This window comes from Dendropsophus ebraccatus, chromosome 3 (assembly GCF_027789765.1).
Source record: "Dendropsophus ebraccatus isolate aDenEbr1 chromosome 3, aDenEbr1.pat, whole genome shotgun sequence".
Taxonomy (NCBI): domain Eukaryota; kingdom Metazoa; phylum Chordata; class Amphibia; order Anura; family Hylidae; genus Dendropsophus; species Dendropsophus ebraccatus.
Window position 1 is genome coordinate 32,370,614 of NC_091456.1, and position 26,117 is coordinate 32,396,730.

The 26,117-nt window shown below is 42.1% G+C and overlaps 1 protein-coding gene across 3 annotated transcripts in view; it reads right to left on the reverse strand.

The window, feature by feature from the left end:
- MYO18B (myosin XVIIIB) overlaps positions 1-26,117 on the reverse strand; it is a 402,342-nt gene that overhangs the window by 301,480 nt on the left and 74,745 nt on the right. For all 3 annotated transcript variants that reach the window (XM_069961327.1, XM_069961329.1, XM_069961328.1), the window contains one exon: positions 12,860-13,004. In XM_069961327.1, coding sequence (XP_069817428.1) covers positions 12,860-13,004 — 145 coding nt within the window. The remainder of the gene's footprint in view (positions 1-12,859; positions 13,005-26,117) is intronic.

The window sequence follows — 26,117 nt, forward strand, 5'->3', positions numbered from 1 at the left end:
TAGGAGTACATGCCTCAATGGTCCACTGTCCCATATAGCAAATACAAATCAATAAATCCTGGGATTATGAATATTCTAAAGTGGGAAAAAATGACAGTACAACTGTATGCAGTAACAGAAAGCTACAGGGCCTATTCTAGGTTTTCTGCTGCCTGAGGCAAAACCTGAAATGGCCTGAGCAATAAACTCATTTGGTTTCATGGCAGATACAGCCCTGGAAAGCGAGCGCAAAAAGCTAAAAGGGAGATTAAAGGGGTATTCCGCTCATAACTTTTGATACAGTATGTTGCTGCCCATGCTTGTTATTATCTTTTTCCCCCAGTTCTGAATTGATGCTTTCTGCTGAAGACACAAAAATCTGTGTGTGAGTTGTTCTCTCTGTCTCCCCCTCCTTTCTGGGATAGATTATAAAAACAGTATGGACGGAATTGTTAGTTTTACCATGGGCAGCAACATATCAAAAGTTATGAGTGGAATACCCCTTTAATCTCCCTTTTAGCTTTTTGCACTACAACTGTTGCAAAACTACAATTCTCATCATGCCTGGACAGCCAAAGCCAAAGGTTCCCCATCCCTGCTCTATACAGTATATGGCTATGTTCACACTAAAAAAATAAGCGAAAAATATGCGGCCGGACATATACGTGTAAAAATCCGGCCGGAATTTACGCAAGTTGCGGCCGGCTACGTACGGTCCGCGAACTTACGCCCGTAAGCTATGTACGCTTCCCGAGCAGCGTACGTAGCAATCTGACAGCGTTTTTTACTGGGATATTTTCGGCTAGCCCCGGATACCCCACAGAACCTTTTGGATCGGCAAATCAAAGTAGAAAAAAGAAGAAATCGCCACTACATACGGGACCGCATGTAACGCTACGGGCGTAAATTACAGCATTTCCGTCCCGAAAAAATGGTCTGGTTCATTTTTTACGGCGCTGCATACGATCTGGGCGTAAGTTCGTATGTAGTGTGAACTGTGCAGCCGTAGATCTTATACTTTGCATTGTACGCAAACTACGTAAATCTCCGGCTGCTTATTCACAGAGCGCGCTACGGCTGTAAACTTACATAGTGTGAACCTAGCCTATGGTTGCAAATAACTGACTACCCAACTGACTGCAGTTACTGTATAATGTTAGTAGTGCTGGACTGTAGTGATGCTCGTACAGCAGAAACTAAACTTTCATATAGATGCTAACTTATGAAGGAGATTTTCTTTGAGGCTACCGATGTCTGCTGGTATATTCCATTGTATTTATGCTTCAAAATGTGAAATCTATTCTTTTTTCTTTTATTCGATCTGTAAGCGCTCAAACAGCTTTGTCCATTTAAGATGAACCCATATTTATAGTTGTAAGATGTGATTTTGTCATTTAGAGAATTCCTTTGGGTCATATGGCTGAATGAATATTGCATAGTGTTATCCCAATGATGAAGCTTATACATCTAGATCTCGGTGAGTTACAGCAATTGCTGATGTTGGGGTCACCTTTCTGATATGAAGCACAAATGTTAATATGTTAAAATGTCAATATCATTTTCTGCTTCATTTTTCCTTTGATGCCTTATTGATTTTGCAGCGTCTCACTTGGATCGCTCCTTCTGATTACAGCTTTACAGTCTATTTTCACAGGTTTCTTGTTTCCTATAAACTTTCACTTGCAAAAGAAAGTCTTCTGCATATGTCTCTCGTCCACGCCTTACTATATCATTTGGGCTAAATCCATTCAATGGACTTTACACTGACGGCTGGTGCACAATTACTGATGTTTTTTTTTTTCACTAGTACATATTAGGCCATGTTCACACTATGTAAGTTCCGGTTGTTTTCGCAATGGCCATGATTTCTGCGGTACTTACGTAGTAGAATGAAAAGAATGACATTCACTTAACTCACAGGCTGCATACCACCTCTCTGGTCCACGGGCGCTTCCTGGTTTGAGAGCAGGCCTGAGATGTGACGTTCCAGGCCCGCACAGCCATCCAGTGGCTGTAGCAAGGCCCCGCTCCCTGGCACTTTAAAAAAATCTCCCTGCTCATACTTCTCCTTTAAGAGAGATTATATAATTTATAAATATTACATTACATTGATAATCTAATATACTCCTAAATACATCTGTGAGATGCCCAGCAGTCAATCTGTCTATAAAAAATATATCTCCAAACAAACGGGTTAATGGTATATTCTGAGATCACCCCAAATAAAGCTGGATCCTTGAGTATCAAGCAAATTGATCCACAATAAAATCAATAAATCCTGGGATTATGAATATTCTAAAGTGGGAAAAAATGACAGTACAACTGTATGCAGTAACAGAAAGCTACAGGGCCTATTCTAGGTTTTCTGCTGCCTGAGGCAAAACCTGAAATGGCCTGAGCAATAAACTCATTTGGTTTCATGGCAGATACAGCCCTGGAAAGCGAGCGCAAAAAGCTAAAAGGGAGATTAAAGGGGTATTCCGCTCATAACTTTTGATACAGTATGTTGCTGCCCATGCTTGTTATTATCTTTTTCCCCCAGTTCTGAATTGATGCTTTCTGCTGAAGACACAAAAATCTGTGTGTGAGTTGTTCTCTCTGTCTCCCCCTCCTTTCTGGGATAGATTATAAAAACAGTATGGACGGAATTGTTAGTTTTACCATGGGCAGCAACATATCAAAAGTTATGAGTGGAATACCCCTTTAATCTCCCTTTTAGCTTTTTGCACTACAACTGTTGCAAAACTACAATTCTCATCATGCCTGGACAGCCAAAGCCAAAGGTTCCCCATCCCTGCTCTATACAGTATATGGCTATGTTCACACTAAAAAAATAAGCGAAAAATATGCGGCCGGACATATACGTGTAAAAATCCGGCCGGAATTTACGCAAGTTGCGGCCGGCTACGTACGGTCCGCGAACTTACGCCCGTAAGCTATGTACGCTTCCCGAGCAGCGTACGTAGCAATCTGACAGCGTTTTTTACTGGGATATTTTCGGCTAGCCCCGGATACCCCACAGAACCTTTTGGATCGGCAAATCAAAGTAGAAAAAAGAAGAAATCGCCACTACATACGGGACCGCATGTAACGCTACGGGCGTAAATTACAGCATTTCCGTCCCGAAAAAATGGTCTGGTTCATTTTTTACGGCGCTGCATACGATCTGGGCGTAAGTTCGTATGTAGTGTGAACTGTGCAGCCGTAGATCTTATACTTTGCATTGTACGCAAACTACGTAAATCTCCGGCTGCTTATTCACAGAGCGCGCTACGGCTGTAAACTTACATAGTGTGAACCTAGCCTATGGTTGCAAATAACTGACTACCCAACTGACTGCAGTTACTGTATAATGTTAGTAGTGCTGGACTGTAGTGATGCTCGTACAGCAGAAACTAAACTTTCATATAGATGCTAACTTATGAAGGAGATTTTCTTTGAGGCTACCGATGTCTGCTGGTATATTCCATTGTATTTATGCTTCAAAATGTGAAATCTATTCTTTTTTCTTTTATTCGATCTGTAAGCGCTCAAACAGCTTTGTCCATTTAAGATGAACCCATATTTATAGTTGTAAGATGTGATTTTGTCATTTAGAGAATTCCTTTGGGTCATATGGCTGAATGAATATTGCATAGTGTTATCCCAATGATGAAGCTTATACATCTAGATCTCGGTGAGTTACAGCAATTGCTGATGTTGGGGTCACCTTTCTGATATGAAGCACAAATGTTAATATGTTAAAATGTCAATATCATTTTCTGCTTCATTTTTCCTTTGATGCCTTATTGATTTTGCAGCGTCTCACTTGGATCGCTCCTTCTGATTACAGCTTTACAGTCTATTTTCACAGGTTTCTTGTTTCCTATAAACTTTCACTTGCAAAAGAAAGTCTTCTGCATATGTCTCTCGTCCACGCCTTACTATATCATTTGGGCTAAATCCATTCAATGGACTTTACACTGACGGCTGGTGCACAATTACTGATGTTTTTTTTTTTCACTAGTACATATTAGGCCATGTTCACACTATGTAAGTTCCGGTTGTTTTCGCAATGGCCATGATTTCTGCGGTACTTACGTAGTGCTGCAGGCTGAGGGAATCCCGTCCAGAGTGTATACACATGGTATACACTACGTCCGGGATCCCGTAGAAAGCTGACATGTTTTCAGTGAATATCAGCCACAGAAAACCCTGTCAGTTCACACAATGGAGCGAGCGGCCGGAGCCATTGTGTGCTGTGGGGAGTTCTGATGTGGGCGCGCACGGATGCGCCTGCATCAAAACTCAGCGGCGCTAAAGATCATCCGGCCGGTACTGCAGTATCAGACGGGATGATCTTTTCGGAGACCGGCCGGGTCACGGAACAGCCGGTCCCTTACTATGTGTGACCATAGCCTTAGTTTGTAAGAAGGATGAAGTGTCACTTTAAAGGGAAACTATCAGCAGGTTAGAAGTATCTAACCTGGTGAAACATCTCTATTGCACACAGGGCGCAGAGGATGAAGCAAAGCTTCTTACCTCCATCCTCAGCGCTGTGTCTGTGCTATCGAGAGTTTAATCTTTATGCTAATTAGGTGTTATGGTGCACTGGGGGTGGTATCTGACATGCAGTCCTCTCCCGGCTCGTTCTAGCGGGAAACTCGGGTCTGAGCACTCAGCCCTAGACCGATCAAAACTTTTTACATGTCTCTCTGACATATCAAAAAATTTAAGAAACGACGGTAACACCCCTTAAAGTAAATGTACCATCAGATACATTTGCTTTAAGCTTTGCCCATAGATAGAATGGTGCCTGTGTCGGGAAGCAGGTGCCGTGGTGCTTTTTTTGAACCCGCGGCCTGGTTCCCGTGTAAGACGCTGTTCTATTCATGGGCAATGGTCGGGGGTGAAGCACTGGAGGCGGACCAGCCTAGACAAGGAACAAGCAAACCCATAATCAAAGAAATTCAATAATTCAATTCATCACTCGCACAAAGAAGAGGTAAGCAACTCCCTTTGACAAGTTCCAATTGTTCTTTCAATCCCATCAGTATGTGATGATAATTCCGGAGTCTTGTATATACATTGTCATATTCTATAATGAATAGTCAGTAATAACTGTAATGTATGTTAAGTGCTGGATTACTGCTGCAGATCACAATTTGTAACAATAGAAGGAGATAGAAAAGTAGATTTGTCATATACTTTTATACTTTAATTAATTCCATCTTTCACCAACTCCATTCAGATGCAAACATGCTATTTACTTAGTCTGCTGAAAGCTCCTGAAGGGGAGGATGAGTTTGTTTGAGAATATTTCGAGATTTCTTCTATTCAGTTCAAGTTTAAATTACATTTTGCAGTTCTATCAATTGTAGATTTAAAGTTCCCATAGACATCAGCAAGACACTCAGACGCTGTAGATTAGTTCTCCGAAAACAATTATCCTGGAGCTTTAGTAATAAAAACTCTTAGCGCATTGGTTGGGTTCACACAGCGTGAAACACCGGCCGTTCTGTGGCCCGGCCAGGTCACAGAACAGCCGGTGTTAGTGAAGACCGTCCCGGCCAGTACTGCTGAATTCGGAAGCGGACGTGTCTGTGCGGCCCCTATTCAATGAATAGCGGCCACACAAAACTGACATGTCAGTCTTTAGTGCGGCTGGCTGGAATCCTGGCTGGAGCGTATACTATGGGGGACATTTATGAAAAGGCATGAATGACTTTTTTACGCACAGATGGGGCAAATCGGCGTAAAAATGTTCGCAAATGGTATTTTTGCTAATATTTTTTTCACATCTGCGCCACCTTCGCCAGTGGGACGGAGAGGGGGCGTTATGGGGGGTGCAGCAGCACGCAGAGGAGGCGTGGCCTCTGCGTGCGTCGAATTTATCATTTTTTCTGTGGAAAAATAATACTGAAACCTACGCCAGCTCTGAAATGGCGTAGATTTAAAATTTTTAGCACGGGCAGGCTTCGTATGCTCGGCAGTGCGCCTCTACATGAACCCCTGAGCTCCGAAGCTGTGGGGACAGTTGTAAGCCTGGCGTAAAAAAAAAAAAAAAAAACGGACTTCATAAATGTCTCCTATGTGTGCACGCTCCGGCCGGGATTCCATTCATTCAAATACAACGTATGTTTAGCATAAATCACGGCCGTTGTTGCAAATTGCAACAACAGCCGTTATTTATGCAAAACATACGTTGTGTGAACATGGCCTAAATGTGTAGCATAGTATCAAATGTTTTATAAAAAAATCTAGATATACTACAACATTGAAAGCCTCACTCCAGTCCAATCTACAAGTGACCTCCTCAAAAAGAGCTGGTCAGATCAGTTTGACATAACCAATCCCTCAGACGCCCACGCTGATACAGAATTAGGCATTTATCTCCACAGAAAAACTTCTAATATTTTACTCAGAAAAAAAAGATTACATTTACAGGCTGAAACCTACTGGGCTCACTTTTTGGCTCATCTTCTGAATATTGGCAGAACATCAGAATCAAAATCTTAATAATAAACAGCCAGCTCATGGGTAAGTTTAGTTCGGCTATTTAAACACAGCTGTGGATTCCTAAAGTGGTTCCTGCATGAAACACATCAGCCACCTGTCCTTTTTCACTAAGTTTAACATAAAAAAAAAAACAAAAAAAAACAATGGGTACCGAAACCTCACACATGGATAGAAAATGTGCTATGTCACAGACCTGTGGGAAAAAAAACTCATCTATACAGATTCTTTTAATATATATATAAAAGGTCTATTACTAAACTTAATGAAAGGGGTTGGCCACTTTGTTGTAAAATAGGTCAGTGTACAGTATTAGTAAGTGTGCTCACTGGATATACTGACAGCACCTCCCTGTGTACCACATAGAGCTAAAATCAGTCTCTCCTCCTCCAGGCTGTGTTTCTGTCCGTACCGTGGCTGACATGGAAGTGCATGTGACCATACTCTGCCCCCCCCAGTGTCCACTACTGAGCCTGTATATGTCTATGTGGGTGGGGCGTGGTCACATGCTTCTCTATGTCAGCCATCTTGTGGACAGACTCACCACAGAGCAGGACAACATAGACTGGTGGAGGGGAGTCTGATTTTAGCTCTATGAGGTACACAGGGAGCTGCTGTCAGTATATAGAATGAGTACATTTACTAATACTGTACACTGAACTATTTTACTTTAAAGTGGCCAACCCCTTCAATTGAAACCCTGGCATGAATGACACTTCTGCATTTCACATGATGTTTTATGACCCCCCTTTATCACTTTTTAAAAGGCCAACACTCTACATGCGACAACCACAACATTAGAACAAACCATAACTTGCAATTGTTAAAGGGAATGTGTCCTCAGAAAATTACCTATTGTGTAAATCAAGTTTTAATGTAAAACTTTTTTTGTTAAACTTTTTTTTATATTTTTTGGTGATTTTTTTAACTCCACCATTTAGCTACTTATATCATAAAATATTGCAGTTCTTATTTTGTCCACTAGGATTAAAGGGGCCCTATCAGCAGGTTAATTAAAATAAATTAAATTAAACCTGCTGATAGCCCCCTAATGTGAATGTGGTGCCAAGGAGGAAGGTATGTATTTTACCTTCCTCCTCTGCGCCGTTCCTGTGCTGTTAGCAGTGTAATCCTCAGCACCATTAGGACCACTGCCCCGCCCCCAGAGCGCCCATCCAGCCTGCCCAATCTATTGATGATCATTAGAAGGATCGGGGTACTGCTCCTAACGGATCTCCAGACCAAGAATTACACTGCTAACAACACAGAAACGGCCCCGAGGAAGAAGGTAAGAGACATACCGTCCTCCTTGGTGCCCATGCGCAATAGGGGGCTATCAGCAGGTTAGATTCCATAAGCAGGGCCATATGAGTTTTTTGACTGGGCCAAATGTTTTTCCATTTTATTGTGAGAGGTTCTGTTTTTACATAATTACATCTGTATTCTGTGGATCAACACAATTACAATGACAGTCAATTTATCAAGATTTTGTTTTATTTTACTATTTTTGAAATATTGAAACCTAAAAACATAAATATGCTTGTATTGCCCAATTCTGACCCCTATAAATATTGTATTTATCAGTCGACTGAGCTGTATGAGGGCTGAGCTGTACATTTCCACAAGTGGTGGTACCAAACATGTCACTTCTCTTATTTCCAAATAGGGAATGGAGGGATTGAAATCTAAATTTGGGAAGGAATTTTTTTAACTTTTAAAAACTTTATTTTATTTATTTCTGTGTTTTAAATAATAATAAAAAAATGACATGTCATAAAGCTATGTCCAAAGTTTTAATGAGTCGGTGTCTAAATACTCAGACCCTTACTAGAACTGCCTAGCACTTTTTACACTGGGAGATATTGAAGAGCAAACAAGCTCGCTGCCAGCGCTATTACACGATGCGGCAGCAGCGAACGGGTGAGTACAGGGGGGCCACAGGGAGCTGCGGGGGGGGGGGGGAGCGCCCGGATGATCGCTAGATCGTTCGGTCAGCCCATAGAGGATAGCGGCTGTCTGCTGCCGCCGCTTCTATCCCGCGGAGCCTCGGCAGCAGAACGCTGCCATCCAGGTCGTTTTTCTTTCAACTTGTTGAAAGATAAATGACAGCATCGATCAGCCGACATCATTCATGTCGACTGATCATTGACTTTTTTACGCTAGACGATTATCGACCTTAATGGCCGATATCGGCCAAATACGGATGATAATCGTTTGGTGTAATAGTTCTAGCAATTAGTAATGGTCTGAGGTCAGACTCCAACAGATCTTTATGACACATCTCTTCACTTTACACATCTCATCACTTTAACTTCTCTATGCTATCGCTAAATTAAGAGAGTCTATAGTGGTGGATGTTCATTAGGATGTTCATATTAGGGATGCACGATGCACCGAAATATCGATACTACTATCGATATTTCAGGCAAAAATACGGTTCGGTACCAGGATTTCCTGGTATCGAAAGCAGAGAACATGGCCGGCGGCTAACTGAGCGCTGGCCATGTTCTCTGGGTGCTGCCCCCTGGTGTCACCTCCTCCGTCCCTCCCCTCCCTCCGCTCACAGCAGTGATAAGCTATAGCCGGCACATAGCGATCGCATGTGCCGCCTATGTAGCTGTAGCTGACGCTGTCCCACTGACAGCAGCATCTGACCCGTTCCAGAAGCAGTGGGGTCGGCTACTATGTGTAGCAGATCCCCTCCGCTAATGACTGCAGCCTGCCGCAGGGTGAGGGGGTCCGCGGGTGGAGGGACAGTCTTGTTGTAGTGATGACCCTCGGACACACACACACCAGGGTCCCGCAGCTTCCCGGCAGCCTCAGAATGGAGGTCGGAGGTTATCAGTGCAGGGGATGATAAGGCACACATGTCTTGTGTTGTGGTCTTTAACCCTATCGGCTCCTGTAATGATAGCCTCTTTTCTCCATTCTGCCGGCAAGGACTCCGGTGTGTGTGTCCAAGGTTCATCAGAGCAGGAAGACGGGCCAGGGCCATCCTGACAGCATTATGCCACCCCTCCCACCTCCCCTATATATGATCTCTCCTACCTGATAAAAGCAATTAAAATGGTATGAACGGCAGCAGCCTCATAATGCAGGCTGTGCTACACTACTACAAGTCTTGCCACATGCAAGCCTTTACCTAAGAGGACGATTGAGCAAATCGTCAGAAAATGCATAATGGTATATAACAAAAAAATTCAAATGATATCACATGCAATACTGACACAATACCACCTGCTAAGTCTATGTCGCCATGTAGTAGTGGAGGGAAAACTCTAGGGTATCGCCACCATATTATGGCTTCGTCAGGACGTGGTGGCGATACCCGTGCAGTTTTTTCCTCCACTACTACATGGGGACATAGACTTAGCAGGTGGTATTGTGTCAGTATTGCATGTGATATCATTTGAATTTTTTTGTTATATACCATTATGCATTTTCTGACGATTTGCTCTATTGTCCTCTTAGGTAAAGGCTTGCATGTGGCAAGACTTGTAGTAGTGTAGCACAGCCTGCATTATGAGGCTGCTGCCGTTCATACCATTTTAATTGCTTTTATCATTTCTTTTGTAATGGTGCCTGCACACAGAGAGATTTATCTGACAGATTCTGGAAGCCAAAGCCAGGAATGGATTTGAAAAGAGGAGAAATCTTAGTCTTTCCTTTATGACCCGTCTCCTGTTTATAGTCTGTTTCTGGCTTTGGCTTCAAAAATCTGTCAGATAAATCTGTCTGTGTAAACGCACCATTAGCCAGCTTAATGAAGCTATTTTAATTACATTTCATTGGTGTGCACTGTGATTTATATATCCTATATTTCTGTCATTTTTTGTTTTGTTCCATTGGTATTAGTGTATAGGGTACACGGTAGCACCCTTTCTTATTATTGTGTATACCTGTGGGGCCCACTTTGTTCTTTTTCTCTTTTTTTTTTTAACCTCTTCTACCTGACATGTTATTAAAGGGGTCTCCTTGCTGGGGGCACCACAAGTCTCAGCAGATAATCAGTCCTGCTTGGGACACTAACATTCCCACCATAATGTTTCCTGTTTGGGGCACACTAACCTGTAGACATCTGGATCTTAACTAACAGAATATTACAAGCACCATCACTCCCAGCATTGTGAATACTTCCTGTCTGATGTACTACAACCCTCAGCAGAATCACCTCTCCAGTCTGCAGCACTACAGGGGGATTGACTATAGAGGGGGTGCTTACTTCAGGGAGCTGACTACTCTGTGGGCTAGCTACGAGAGGGATAGCTACATATAGGTTACTATATTTTTACTATGATTTTTGGTCACATCACACCCCCCAAAAAAATTCATTAAGTGATCAAAAGGTCACATATATACGAACATGATACCAAATAAAACTGCAGATCACAGTGCAGAAAATAATCCCGCACACCACAGCCATACAGGGCAAAACATGAAAGGTTAGAGTATTCACAGTAGTCAGAGTAGGACAACTTTTAAGCTCTTTTATTTAAAAAAAAAATGTAAACTATTTCTAAGATAGTAAAATAAAATAAAAAGCCCATAACCTGATGTCACCATAATAGTGCAGACCTGAAGACCATAACAGCATAAAAACAGTTGGGGGTGTAGCTTTTTCTCATACTTGGGTATCGAATTGGTATCGAGTATGGAAATAAAAAATTAAGTATTGGTATCGAACTCAAAATTCTGGTATCGTGACATCACTAGTTCATATGCCCTAATAGCTGAAATAAAAAGGATGTGTAGAGGTTAGGCAGCCCTTTACTAACAGAGAGACTCCACCGGAGAGCATCGTTTAATCGGTATAATGCGCAGTGTTTCTTGATATATGGTTTTAACTGCTAAATCCAACAATATTATTTCAATGACATTCAGTACAACGAAGCCCAGTAATCTCTGACATAATGACATAAAGCTTTTTCTTCGGCCAGTGTTGTATGTGATTTTAAAGGTTATTTTATACTTGTGTTTTTACCCTCTTATAAGGTTTATTATATTTGTTTTTCTCTTTTGGAAATAATATAAGTGCATGGAAAAGAATTTATTTCTGTATCTAATGTCGCACAACAGGACACAGGGGGCTTACAATGAAATACAGATTAACAGTTCTAGTCTTTCTGCTGCTTAACAGATACAATAACAGTACTTTGAGCCCCATGCATCAAACCTCTTAGAGGAAAGTAGGCTTGCTACTGTCCACGTTTCTTTTTTTTATTGCAAGAAGTGAATTGAAATCTGAAATGAAACGCTTAACCAGCTGGATTGGTTGCTTTGGTAACAACCACTCTTGCTCCGACACAGTTTTAATGCATGAAGTCCTTTGTGTTTGTAATAATCTCTTACAAGATGGTAGATGGATATAGAAGTCAATGCGAAGTAATATTTCGACAGTAAAAATCACTTAAGCAGGAGCACTACAATAGCACGTGATGGCAGTGATGATGGTGGAGGTAAGATGAATTCATCTGATAGCATAAGGACTTAAAGGAGAAGTCTGGCTGTTTGACAGGGGGGACATAACAAAACATGGCAGAGAAAAGAGGGAAAATTCCTTCCAGCACTCCAACCGAAAAATAAGTGATTAAAAGCAGTCCTTTATTTCATACTGGTTAAAAAGTTTTACTCCCCGTGAGAGAACTGCACCAACGTGTTTCGCACTCTCAGTGCTTAATCATGGTATGCCATGATTAAGCACTGAATGCGAAACGCGTTGGACGGTTCTCCCAAGGGGAGAAAACTTTTTAACCAGTATAAATAAAGGACTGCTTTTCCTCCTTTTTCTCTGCCTTATATCATTGGACAACAGCGTCGGGCCCATGCTTTGAAATCCGTGCACCCTCCCCTTCTGAACTCCAGGTCCACAAGAAAAGAAAAATGTATGAGGTGAACCGATTAAACTGATTATCTTGTATATATGGAACATAACAAACTATGACAACTCACCTCTCCCCGTACCTCTCCAGCGCTGAGGCTACAGGATCTCCTGCAGAGCCAACTTCACAACCCGGTTGATGGTCACTCCGCTCAGCCAGTCAGTGACTGGGGTGGGACAGCGCTACAGTCATTGATTGTGTGAGCTCACAATTCAACAGTCGTCATCAGAGTCATGACATCATCAGAACTTCCGGCAATGGTCCAGTACCATGTGAACCAGCGCTTCGCTGGAACGAGGTGAGGTAAGTAATGATTGATTGTTATGTTCTCCCCTGTCCCTGCCAGCTGTGAGATTTCAAATAGCCGAACTTCTCCTTTAACTACAAAAAGACCTGAGTACATAAACTCCAAAAACACAAGGACATATCAGTTCGGTCAATGCCTTTGTTTGCATGCACCGAACTGGCAAGATAATAGAATTGAGGCTATAAGTTTTGTGTCTTACCTTTACATGCACCTGCTGCTCCGAGGTGATAGATACCAGCTAGGACATGCCAAATGGCTTTTTGTTCATTCACCGTGAATCCCAAAACCTCCATAGCAGATTGGAGCTGATCAAATCCTGCAGATGCCTTCTGCTTCTCCTCTGGCTATGAAAGATAAGAGAGGGCTATTAACGTAAATTATAAAGTAAACTGAATCTAATGTATGAATATTATACGTATGGAATATAAACAAGGAGGTGATCACACTAGGATAATGGCATCTGGTCACACATACACATTACTAATAATGAACCTGTTTTCAAATTGATTGCGTTCATTCTGAAAGATTCCAATAACATATAATGAACTTCATCAGGCTTCCATTAGGCACCCCTATCATTAGTTCCCAATAGGACTACTTCAAAACCTATTCAGTTATTATGGTGCGCAACTTCATCTTAAGAGGGCTAAAAAGCTATATTCTTTAGTGCTAAACAAGAAATTATGCAACTCTTACTAAAGTTTATGAATATGCTCTTAAAGGGGTTGGCCATTTTATAGTAAAACAGTTCAGTGTACAGTATTAGTAAGTATACTCACTGTATATGCTGATGGCAGCTCCCTGTGTACCTCATAGAGCTAAAATCAGACTCCCCTCCTCCAAGCTGTGCTGTCCTGCTCTGTGGTGAGTCTATTCATAAGATGGCCGACATAGGGGAGCGTGTGACCAGGCCTCGCCTCCCAGTGTCCTCCACTGGCATATACAGGCTCAGGTCACATGCTCCTCCATGTCGGCCATCTTATGGACAGACTCACCAAAGAGCAGGGCACCACAGCCTGTATGGGGGGTGTCTGATTTTAACTCTATGAGGTACACAGGGAACTGCTATCAGAATGTTGTATGAATACACTTATACTACACACAAACATTTTTACAACAAAGTGGCCAACCCCTTTAACTTATGTTTAATGAAATGTTTATCATACTTACTGCTTTAGGCTGGGTTCACACTACGTATATTTCAGTCAGTATTGTGGTCCTCATATTGCAACCAAAACCAGGAGTGGATTGAATACACAGAAAGGATCTGTTCACACAATGTTGAAATTGAGTGGATGGCTGTCATTTAATGGCAAATATTTGCTGGTATTTTAAAACAACGGCTGTTGTATTGAAATAATGGCCGTTATTTACTGTTATATGGCGGCCATCCACTCAATTTCAACATTGTGTGAACAGATCCTTTCTGTGTTTTCAATCCACTCCTGGTTTTGGTTGCAATATGAGGACCACAATACTGACTGAAATATACGTAGTGTGAACCCAGCCTAAGTTAAAGGCTATGTTCACACTACGTAAATCTACGGCCGTAGTTCTCCCCGCAGAACTACAGCCGTAGATTTGCGGGGTGGAACATAACATTATTTGCTATGGGATCCCGGCCGGATCGTACACACATCGTATACGCTCCGGCCGGTTCCCATACGGCGCCGCAAACAACTGACAGGCCCATTATTTGTGGACGGAATTCAATGAATTCCGCCCGCAGAAGGACCTGTCAGTTCACACAGTGAAGCGGGCAGCTCCGGCCGCTTGCTTCACTCTGTGCAATGGGAAGCTCTGATGCGGGCGCGCGCTGATGCGCCGCATCAGAGGTCCATGGAGGAAAGATCATCCGGCCTGTACTTAAGTACCGGCCATGATAATCCGGGCTGAGACCGACCGTTCTGTGACCCGACCGGAGTCACGGAACGGCCGGTCAAATACGTAGTGTGAACATAGCCTAAGGCTGGGTTCACACACAGTATATTTTAGGCAGTATTGTGGTCCTCATATTGCAACCAAAACCAGGAGTGGATTAAAAACACAGAAAGGCTCTGTTCACACAATGGTGAAATTGAGTGGATGGCCGCCATATAACAGTAAATAACTGCCATTATTTCAATATAACAGCCGTTGTTTTAACAGCAAATATTTGCCATTATATGGCGGCCATACACTCAATTACAACATTGTGTGAACAGAGCCTTTCTGTGTTTTCAATCCACTCCTGGTTTTGGTTGCAATGAGGACCTGACATGAGGACCAAATACTGCCTGAAATATACTGTTTGTGAACCCAGCCTAAGGGTGCGTTCACACTATGGAATCTGTGCGGAGTTCTTGAGGGCGAGTGGTAGAATCCGCAGGAACCTCTCTGCGCGGATTCCGTAGTGTGAACCCTTAGGATATGTTCACACTGAGCAAATGTGGCGGAATTCTGCGGCAGAACTCCTCGGTCGCAGAATTCCGCCACATTTGCTCAGTGTGAATGTACCCTTAGACAGCAAAAAAGGCTGCTATCATACTTGCTTATTCTATGCTAGCTATGGTAAGCGAGCATGCTCTATCAAATATGGTACAGTATTTACTTGAGTATTGGGCTACTCCAAATTACTCAATACGTGAGCGAGCACTGCATGCTTGTCGGATATTCATTAGTGTACCTGTCATGATTGGACCTTCCGGATCAGCAGCAAGATCATCTGTTAATCCAGAAGGTTGGGTCTCCATGAATACGGAGGTGCAATCAGAGGATTATTGTCCCAATCTTCCAGATTAGCAGAGGATATCTAATCTCTAACCAGCCAAGTATAACCAGAGCCATAAGTATAATTTCACTGTTCCCCCTCCCCACCAACAGAGCAAAAGTTAACTTAAAGAGGACCTGTTACCCCCGTGTCGGGGCAGAGCCCGGCCGACCCCCCAGTGGTAACCATTATACTTACCCCGTGCACGAAGTCCCGTTCCTGGACCCGCTCCCGTTGCCGAGATATCGCCATCAGAAGCCCAGCACGCGCTTATCAGAGATGAGTCCGACGCTCATAGAGAATGAATGGAGCCGTCATTCTCTATGAGCGTCGGACTCATCTCTGCTGAGCACGCGCTGGGCTTCCGACGGCGATAATTCGGCAACGGGAGCGGGTCTAGGAGCGAGACTTCGTTCATGGGATAAGTATAAGGGTCTCCACCGGGGGGTTGGCCGGGCTCTTCCCTGGCACGAGGGGGGGGGGGGTGACAGGTTCCCTTTAACCCCCTGGGGGCCAGACTGTAACTTTTAGATTAACCAGGTACCCTCCACCCTGCTGAGTGTGTGTGTTTAGGGGGCGCACCTGGTTAAATACTCCAGTTTCCTATTGTTTTCAATGGGGCTCATAACTCGAGTCAAGCATGTGAGTATTGAAATATACTCAAGTACTGTATTTTGGTGCTCACTCATCTCTAATTATGAATATACAGTGAGTACTAACCATGGGTAAGAATGTATTGTATATTTAGCAATAACAAAGAAAAACTAATAAAAAAAGATGAAATTCCTACCATTAAATGTATATTTATCCATGATACAATGAGTATATAAAATATAAACCCTATTATTTTCTTCTTATGAAAGTGTTGTTTAGTAGCCCACAGGGTCAGTTTATTCAATGCTTAAGGATTCCATAAAATATAGTGTGTTCACTTCTCCGGTCCATAAACCCCATCTCTCTTTCTGTTGCATGTAGCATTGTAAACTAGGACGCCGTGTTTATGGCTCTGCCAAATTTGGTTTATGTTCAACATTTTTTGTGTACAACAAATTACAAAGTAAATAATGCATGCCTGAGCACCTTCCACTCAATACGGCATCACCTGGGCTTTATTAAAGGAAAAACCATTTACTTTTTACGGGCCTTTTACTGCAAGGTAGAACTACAATTACGAGGTAAGGTTAAACACATTAAAATTTCCTATATGTGGTTGACTTTCTCTAGTGAAAGAAGCAGAAACATGGGGGTTTATTTGTTATATTTATTTGCTTTAAAACGGAGTCCATTATTTCCTTATTATGTAGTATTATTTATTGTTTTCTCAGCCATCTAATGAACTCAAGCAGCTTTTACTTGAATCTCAGTCTGAGCCGAGATGCTCGGTGACCATAGCATTTAAGTACATGGATAATGTCATATTGACAGAGATATAAATAGATAAACTGAATACCGTTTAGTTTAAAGGGAATCTGTCACTAGGTTTATACTGCCTTAAATGAGGACAGCATAACCTAGTGACAGAAATGCTAAAAAGAACAACTTATTACTTCTCTGTTCTCCTGATATGCAGGAGAATGGACTTTTTGCATGCTCTGCCCTCCAACTGTTGATTGACAGCCATCTGCCTATACACAGTATAAATAGACAACTGCCAATCAGTGGCCAGTGGACAGAGGGAGCAGGTGCTCATGAATATCAAGGACTGCTGAGCACACACACATTATGGAGAGAACTAGCGTGTGGTTCTCAGTGTCCTCATCAGGAATATATCTCTAAATCAGCTACACAGAAAAATATAAGTGATACATCATTCTGTTAAGCTTCTTTGTCTTTAGTTTATGCTACACTAACATAAGGCAACATAAACCTACTGACAGAGTCTCTCTTCGACAGGAAGACTGAGCTTGCAGTTATACAGTCCATGCTTTCTTAGGCTCTCTCCTGATCATGGGAAATACTAAGCTCCACATTCACTTCCTGTATTTTGACTTGTCTCTGCTACTAGAGACAGAATTCACCTAACAACAGGTAGTAGGCAGCAGATTACAAAAAAAAAAGTGAAACCTTGTGGCCAAGATTTTATGTTTTTTGGGGGGTAAGGAGTCATTTTTGGTAAATGAAGCTATTTACAAATATATTAGAACATAGGATACCACATAGCCTTTAAAGTAAATAGACAAAAGATGTTCAAAATCAGATTTTTGCTCTTGCACCAATCACTATAATAAGTGTAGGGAAAAAATGGGGGGGGGGGACTTTGAGTAGGAGTACTCCATTTTCTGATTCAGAAATAAGTTGTACTGTGTTTCCCTCATAGAAGAGAGTCAGCTGCTTCTCAGCCAGCTGCCACTGTTGCTTACCTGAACCTTCTCAATGGCTCTATATTAAAAAGGGTTATTCAGCGTTAAAGAAACACGGCTACTTTCTTCCAGAGACAGCACCACTCTTGTCTCCAGTTTGGCTGCAGGTTTTGCAACTAAATTCCATTGAAGTAAATGCAGCTTAATTTCAAACCACACCTGACCTGGAGTTGTGTTGTCTCTGGAAGAAAGTGGCCATGTTTTTGAATAACCCCTTTAAAAAGTCATGGGATGGGGCCATGGAGAATTACTGAGAACATCCCTAAGTATTTCTTTTCTTAACCTACATTATTGGCATATAGTGTTTTGCTGTTTGTAAATTGCTTAGTGTGCAGAAGCCATAGCAGATAACAGGATTTGTTCAGATCAGTTCAGAGAAGAACATTTCATTAACTATGCGCAATTTATTTATGTTGTTAATGAGATTTTCTTAGGTCATTTTTTCGTTTTATTTCATCAACTGATTGCTAATTAAATTTTGGTCGCAATTTTTCTACTTCAATAGAGCATGTGAGCAGGCTAGTGTGGAGATGGACATGTTTTGAGGCATAAATGAAGAGGATTCCTGCTGTTTTATGTTTGACTGTAAAATGGGAACATTTTGAATATTTTTGCAAACATTGTCATTTTTCTTCCTCTACTGATAGCACAATGTTGCCACAAAAAACACTAATAGAGGAACAGCAATTGATTAAATGATGTATAAAGAATCTTCATGGACATACAGTTTAAAGGGGTTGGCCACTTTATAGTAAAATTGTTCAGCGTACAGTATTAGTAAGTGTACACACTGTATATATTGACAGTAGCTTCCTGTGTACCTCATAGAGCTAAAATCAGACTCCAGGCTGTGCTGTCCTGCTCTGTAGTGAGTCTGTAGTGAGTCTGTGGCATGTGACCATGCCACGCCCCCAGTGTCCTCCATTGGCATATAGAGATTCAGTGGTGGACACTGGGGGACGGAGCATGGCCACATGTTCCTCCATGTTGGCCATCTTATGGACAGACTTACTACAAAGCAGGACAGCACAGCCTGGAGGAGGGGAGATGATTTTAGCTCTATGGGGTACACAGGGAGCTGCTGTCAGTTTATATATTGAGTACACTTACTAATACTGTACACTGCCCAATTCTACTATAAAGTGGCCAACTCCTTTAACAAAAAGTAATGTAATGAGTTTAAAAAGATGACAGACTCAAATTGAACCCCTAAAATAAAAATGGTATGCTCATCCTTAATGTGGTGACATGGTACACTCTGTTTGATCAAATGGTTTGCAAAGATCCTAATTTTTAATATCTATAGAGCAGGTTTTTATTGTGTGTTCACAGGGGGAGGGGGGTATGTACTGCTAAGCACATGCACCTGAAGGTTGCTGTTGCACTTTTTGCTTTTTGGCTTTACTTTTACCAATATTTGCTTTTTTTCTGTTGCATGTGGGATGTGTGGCTACCTCCTATTGGCTTGCACTCCATCTATGTCCTGTGGGTACTATCAATAGAGATTATTTGGATCCTATCTGCCCAGTTGTTAGCCCAGAAGAGGCCATTTCCAGTGTGAGAATGCTAGACTAGGACAATGTCTCTGAGGACACCTTAACATGGTGACATGGTACACTCTATTTGATCAAATGGTTTGCTAAGATCCTCGTTTTTTAATATCCATAGAGCATGATAAGCACTTGCACCTGCAGGTTGCTGTTGCACTTTTTACTTTATGTAAAAGGCAATAGTTCTAGCCACTGAGCCACCAGGTGTAATGGCTGAATCTTTTCTGATTCCTCAATGATGCTTAATGAACATGCATATACGATTTGTCACTAAAAGGCTGAAATAAGAAGATGTTCAGCAGAAAAATACAGTGTGTACTCTCCTCCCCCCGGACAAAGCTGTTTTTACTGACAGTCTTGCTGGTGTGTTATGATTCCAACAGGAAAGGTTAAGAAAAGAGCAATGAATGGCTTCTAGGACTGAAGCCAAGCACAAGCAGCAAAGGTGTTAGTGTAACCTCTATGAAAAGAGCAATTATTTGGTATCATGCCAAGGGAAAGAATTGGCATTCAACATGTATCCCCAGGAGCCAGAGTCACCTGCACGTTGGATGTGATAAATAGATGCTGGGCATGGAGAAAGGCTCTTTTAGTATAATTATAGGTGTTGTTTATTCCCTCTTTATTCATTTTTACAGATTACTGCAGACGAGGGTTTTGAGTACGGAGTTTGGTGGTCATTGATGGATGCCAGGAATAACTTATAGTGTCATTTCAGTCCCAGTTTTAAATGAAAGCAATATAAAATGTTATCATCTATTTTACGCTGAAGTAAAAAGAGTAACATTCTATCTTTTTAATCAAAAGTCAACGAGGTGACTGATTGGCAAAATCTGCAAAATTATCATTTCCCCAAAGTTCAAGATTCTTGTAATTGGAAGTTTGATACTTAGTCATCTCCATTCATATGTGCTCGGTTCTTGTATGTTCTCTTGTTTAAGTGCTAAGTAATCTCCATAATACTGGCTGGCAAAGGCAACCTCAGCCACCAGCAAATACAAATTGTTTCCAATAATTGTTGGAGGTTTTAAAGCGGCACTAGCTGTGCCGCAGTAGCTATGTATCTTAGTAGTACATAGCCATTACTTTAAGCCCTGCATTCCCCCGCATTGTTTGTAAAATTGCTAAATGCTCTTATGCAAATTACTTGCAAAAGAGCATTTTGGAGCGTTGCTCAGGGCCAGAGGGCATCACCACACCACGCCCAGTCCTCCCGTCCTGCCCACTACGCATATTCATAACTGCATAGTGGGCTCTATACATTGCGGCTGAGCGGGGAGGCGGGCTGCTTCCCGCCCATGTGTGAACCCCCTGGGCCACCGCCGATCCTCCTGGAGGTCCCTCAGGACATGGGTATAAGATAGACTTTATACTTACGTCTTGAGGAACCTCCGGGAGGATCAGTGGCGGCTCGGGGGGTTCAGGAATGCGCGGGAAGCAGCCCGTCTCCGGTTCCCGGCGCAGCCGCAGTGTATAGAGCCCACTATGCAGTTATGAATATGCATAGTGGCCAGGAAAGGAGGGGGGTGGGCCACTGTGCTCTCTGGCCCAAGCAACGCCCTAAATGCTCTTATGCTAGTAATTTGCATAAGAGCATTTAGCGATTTTACAAACAATGCGGGGGAGGACAGGGCTTAAAGTAGTGTCTATGTACTACTAAGATACACAGCTACTGCGGCATATCAGCAGGTTCTCTGGAAAGAAAGTGCTGCTTTAAGCTCGTGCGGTCCTAATAGCCTTCATAGGAAAAACTGAAGGAGGAACATAGAGAAAGATTTATCAAGCATTATTATAGTAAAAGTGTCATTTGTCACTGATAGCAACCAATCACAGCCCAGCTGTCAACTATTTGGGAGCCCTGGTAGCTTGGCCTTCATTGGGCAACAAAGTACATAGGTGCGAGCAAGCGAGTGCCGACCGGTCAGTTCAGTGCTCGCTTGCTCCTTGTTCCCCGCTCACTGCATGTGCTATTACACAGGCCAATAGCAAGCGGGTAAGTGCGGGGAGGTGATGGGGATTTGCGGTAGAGGCTCCATGGACGATCTAAAGTTTTAAAGCCAATAGGAGCTGCGTCGGATTGTTGTCATTGTTGTCGTTAGTCTTTCATCTTGAAACAATCAGCCAACATTGTGCATGTCGGTTGATCGTTGCCTTTTATTACACAAAGGGATTATCAGCCATAATGGTCAATAATCGGCCAAATACGACCTTTAGGACCCTATTACACAGAAAGATTATCATGTATTATATTGTTAAATCGTTCAAATTTAAGTGATAATCTTTCGGTGTGTATTCAGGCAATGATCAAACGACTAACGAAAATGTGTTCGTATGTCGTTGATCGCAACTTTTGAGCTGACCAGAAAAACATTGTAAATCTTTCGGTGTATGTGTTCGTTATTATGATCCAACGACTAAAACTAACGACTATAGTTCTGTGTATTATGGTGAATGATTTCAGGTCCCTTTCCTTTGCACCCTTTCAGGACCCTAAAGGTCGTATTACACAGCATGATGGGGAAGTCAGCGCAGACCTGTCAGCTCAGCACTCGCTTCCACTGCTGTGCTATTACATGCACAGACAAGGAGCAGGGAGGATCGGGAGGGGATGCCCAAATGACCATTCGATTGTTCAGATGGCTCATTGAAGTCAGCGGCGGTCTGATGTCGCTGATCCTATTACACAGAGCGTTGCGCTGCAGATCAATGCTGCACAAATTGACTAATTTTGGTCTGAACAGTCAGTAATTGGCCAAGTAAGGCCGATAATTGTTTAATGCAGGGATGGGGAATCTTCGCCTCTTCATCTGTTGCAAAACTACAAAACTTTGGCTGTCCAGGCATGATGGGAATTGTAGTTTTGCAACAGCTGGAGGGCTGAAGGGTTCCTCATACCTTGTTTAGTGTAATAAGGACTTTATTCTTGCACACTGGGCCTAAACGAGTTGTTCACTCTCTCTCTCTCTCTCTCTCTATATATATATATATATATATATATATAATATTTTTTATTTTTTTTTTTAAATCAACTGATGCCAGATAGTACCAATGATTTGTAATTTTTACTTCTATTAAAAAATCTCAAGTCTTCCAGTACTTATCAGCTGATGTAAATCTTGCAGGAAGTGGTGTAGTCTTTGAGCCTGGTGAGCAAGAGAGGTTTTCTATGCGGATTTCCTACTGCTCTTGACAGTTCCTCACATGGACAGAGGTGGCAGCAGAAAGCACTGTGTCAAACTGGAAATACACTGCTTCCTGCAGGACTCACAGCAGCTGAGAAGTAATGGAAGATTCAAGATTTTTTAATAGAAATAAAATACAAATCTCTGGCACCAGTTGATTTAAAAGATTTGTGGTGAACAACCCCTTTAATTTCTGAGAGTGGGAGTTTACTGTAGAAGCGTAAATGTGTGTGTGTTGGGGGGGGGGGGTGTTATTATATCATACTGCAGTGTAGAAGCTTTTACAAGGGGAACCATCAAGAGACATTTTTTCCTCTAACATAGCTAACAAAGTGAATGGTTGATGCTTTATTCTACAGTATGACCGACATTGGAGGAAAATAAGCAAATCCCCATTGACTCTTATCCCCCCCAAATGTAATTTAAAATAATGAGAAGCGAAGACAATTTCTTGCAATGTTTAATACAATTTCAATTACTATAAAAGTCTGATTTTAACTAACTTCCCTTTTATATAGCACAAGCAGATTCAACCAATTCTTCTCCGACAAAACAGATTAACGCTGAACAATTGGATTTACCTTTCCCCCCCCCCACCCGATATTATCTTGCGAGTGATAAAGAAAATTTGACGTACGTATTACAGACAGAGCTTCTCGGCTTCGCTATCTGCGATCTTATTGTGACAGTCCAGGCAATCACCAGGCACCTGATTATTTATTGTTATATAGCATTGGAAAATCCATATATTAATTTAAATCAGATCTAGATCCCAGTACCTAATAGTGTGTGGTAGAACTGGTTCATCAGTAGAACAGGCCTGACACAGTGATGAATTTTACCAGTAGATTGTTTCCATCCACTATACATGGACTGAACTTTGCATTGCCCGCTGTGATTAACTTGTTCTATTACGAGGTTGCGGATTCTGTCTGCACGTATTAGACAGTTAACAGTCCGTGTATCATCACAGATTACAGTAATGATCTACAAATGATGTGCATAAAATTCTCTAATACCGTGTGTAATCCTTACCTGGCAAGAGCTGGAAAGTATCGCATTACGGGATTTATTATCAAACCACAAATTTACTCACAGGCTCAACAAACTGGTGTGGCGGCTCAGTCACTTTTATCACACGTCTATTCCCCATCTGTCCAAATATAAAATGGATAGCAGAACCTCTAACACATGTACGTCTCATAGAACCTTCTACCCCGGCCAATGAAGACAGCCTTCTCCAGATTAGAGGGCAATTGATGGTAAATTTATTAAATATGACACACTGCCACTATAGAAAATGCAATGTATATAAGCTATGGTCCAGGTGAAAAAGCATTCTTCTTTAGGTACAATCCTTCTTCAGGCTCATGCGTGATCCAACAACTCTTGTTCCTGGAGAAGAGTGCCATTGCACCTGAACTATTGCGTGTGTCAGTTGCACTTTCTACATTGGTGGTATATCATATTCAATAAAATCGGAATGGAGAGGATGACACTTCCATGGGTCGATGGTGCTCGAGGTGGTAGTAGCCAGACAGATTGTAGAGAAGACCCGGCACTCACCAATTTAGTTCTGCTATTTTATTACAGTGCAGGTGACATCAGGTACAAATAGGACACGTTCCGGCCAAGCATGGCCTTCGTCAGCTTAGTTAGTACTCAATAAAAATATCAATGGTTGCATCCTAATAGTGGGAGCACTCTCTCCATATTGTGAATGGCTATGAGTGCTGTTGTAGTGTTGTAGCGGAAAGGCCAAACTGTTGGGGTTTGGCAACGTTCTCCATGCCCAAATGCTCGGCCGTTGACTCCCCAATGTGTTTAGACAATGGATGCTTCTCACATCACTTTGCTTAGCTCGGTATAGTAAAGCAGTCTTATTCAGTCTAAGCAATTTTTTCGTTTCCTTTGATGAACAGTTGCAAAACGACCTGAATTCATTCATTCAGTTCTACATGGAATGATAGTCGTTAGTTACAATCGCAACGTAGTGATGATCGTTTGTATACTCGAGTATACAAACGATCGTAATAATGAATGAACGATGTGTACATACACCAAAAGGTTTGCAATCTTTCAGCGATTTTATGGCCAGCCCAAAAAGATGTGAACAATGACATATGAACAAATTTTTGTTAGTTGTTTGACCATTGCCTGCATACACAGAAAGATTATATATTAAATTAAAACGATAGAACGATTTTTTTTATGCAATAATCTTTCTGTGTATAAGAGCCCTAACTCAGTCTTCTTTACTATCTGTGGAAATAATCTCTGTATTCAGTGTCTTTGAGACAAGATGGAGGCTTCTTCCTCTCTTCTTCAGTTTACCTGATACAAACATGAATTATGATCTCTCTCTGTTTTCCCCCTGAATGTTTGTTTAGTAGAGAAAGCGCTAACAAAGTCTTTGTTCACGGCAGAATTCCCCTCCCATCGGGTCTGCTGGTGTAGCAATCTCTGTACTAAAAAAGATGTAGTCTTTAACCCCTCTGTTCAGCCTGCTATAATCTGTACGCTCCGTGTTCTGTAAGAAATAACACAGTGCTCTCTCAACATCTATATTGTTAGTTTGTCTTTTACCATTGTTACATGTCTAGTTGACAACTCGGCAATTGCCGTAGGTTATAAATAGAATTTTAAAGTTTTGTTTTTACATCTTAGTTGATATTATAGTGATATTAATGGCCTATCCTTAAAGAGGCGTTGTTGGTATCAACACATAGGCTCTATCTACATGTGTCTGATGGCAGGGGGTCCAAATGCTGAGACTGCCCTCAACAATCTTCAGCACTCTCATTGGCAGTGAACTAAGTAGCAGACAAGTATGAGTTCAGAGGGGAGCTTCTGGAGTCCTGCTTTCAAGAAAGGCTGTCAGACCCCTCATGATCACACACTTATACCCTATCCTATAGATATGGTGGCTAAACCCTCAAAGGGCCATCAAAATTGTGTGCACCCCAGGTAGTCAACTGATGAATGAAGGGTCCATGGTGTTCCAAGTGGGGCTTTCTTGTTTACCTAGGCACCAGGACTAGATTGCCCATCTGGCATTTCTGGCAAATGCCAGATGGGTTGGTCCCCTTTGTGGGTTGGTCTCCTTGACCGTCTATCTTTTAATGAACCACACAAGTTCCTGTGATATCATCCCCACAGAGCGCGCTGACAGGCATGACTGGTCATGGACAGCTCTCCATCCAGATGACCAGTTGTCGCGCTCTACCGGCCTTGCACACAGGAATAATACCTGTTTTTCCCCAATATGAAGATAACGCTGCAGGCACCGCTGGTATGGTAGGGGAGCTGCATAGATCTATAGGGTGAAGCTGGGAGCTATATCAGAACAATCGTGCTAATTAATTACCTTTAACTCCCGGCCCCTTCCCCCTGTCCTGCTAGTTCAACCTACATACAGATGTGGTTGTGCCTTGCACACGTAAGCAGCAGTGCTAATCACAGTCATAACCACATGTAAGACACTATGTCTGGGTGAACTACAAATGTTGGTGATCTATTATTAGAATAGGCCATATAAATACCCTGAAAAAAAAGCCTTAGCTTACTTATAGTCAGGCATCTAATCAGTATGATCAGTTTTCAATACAACCTATAA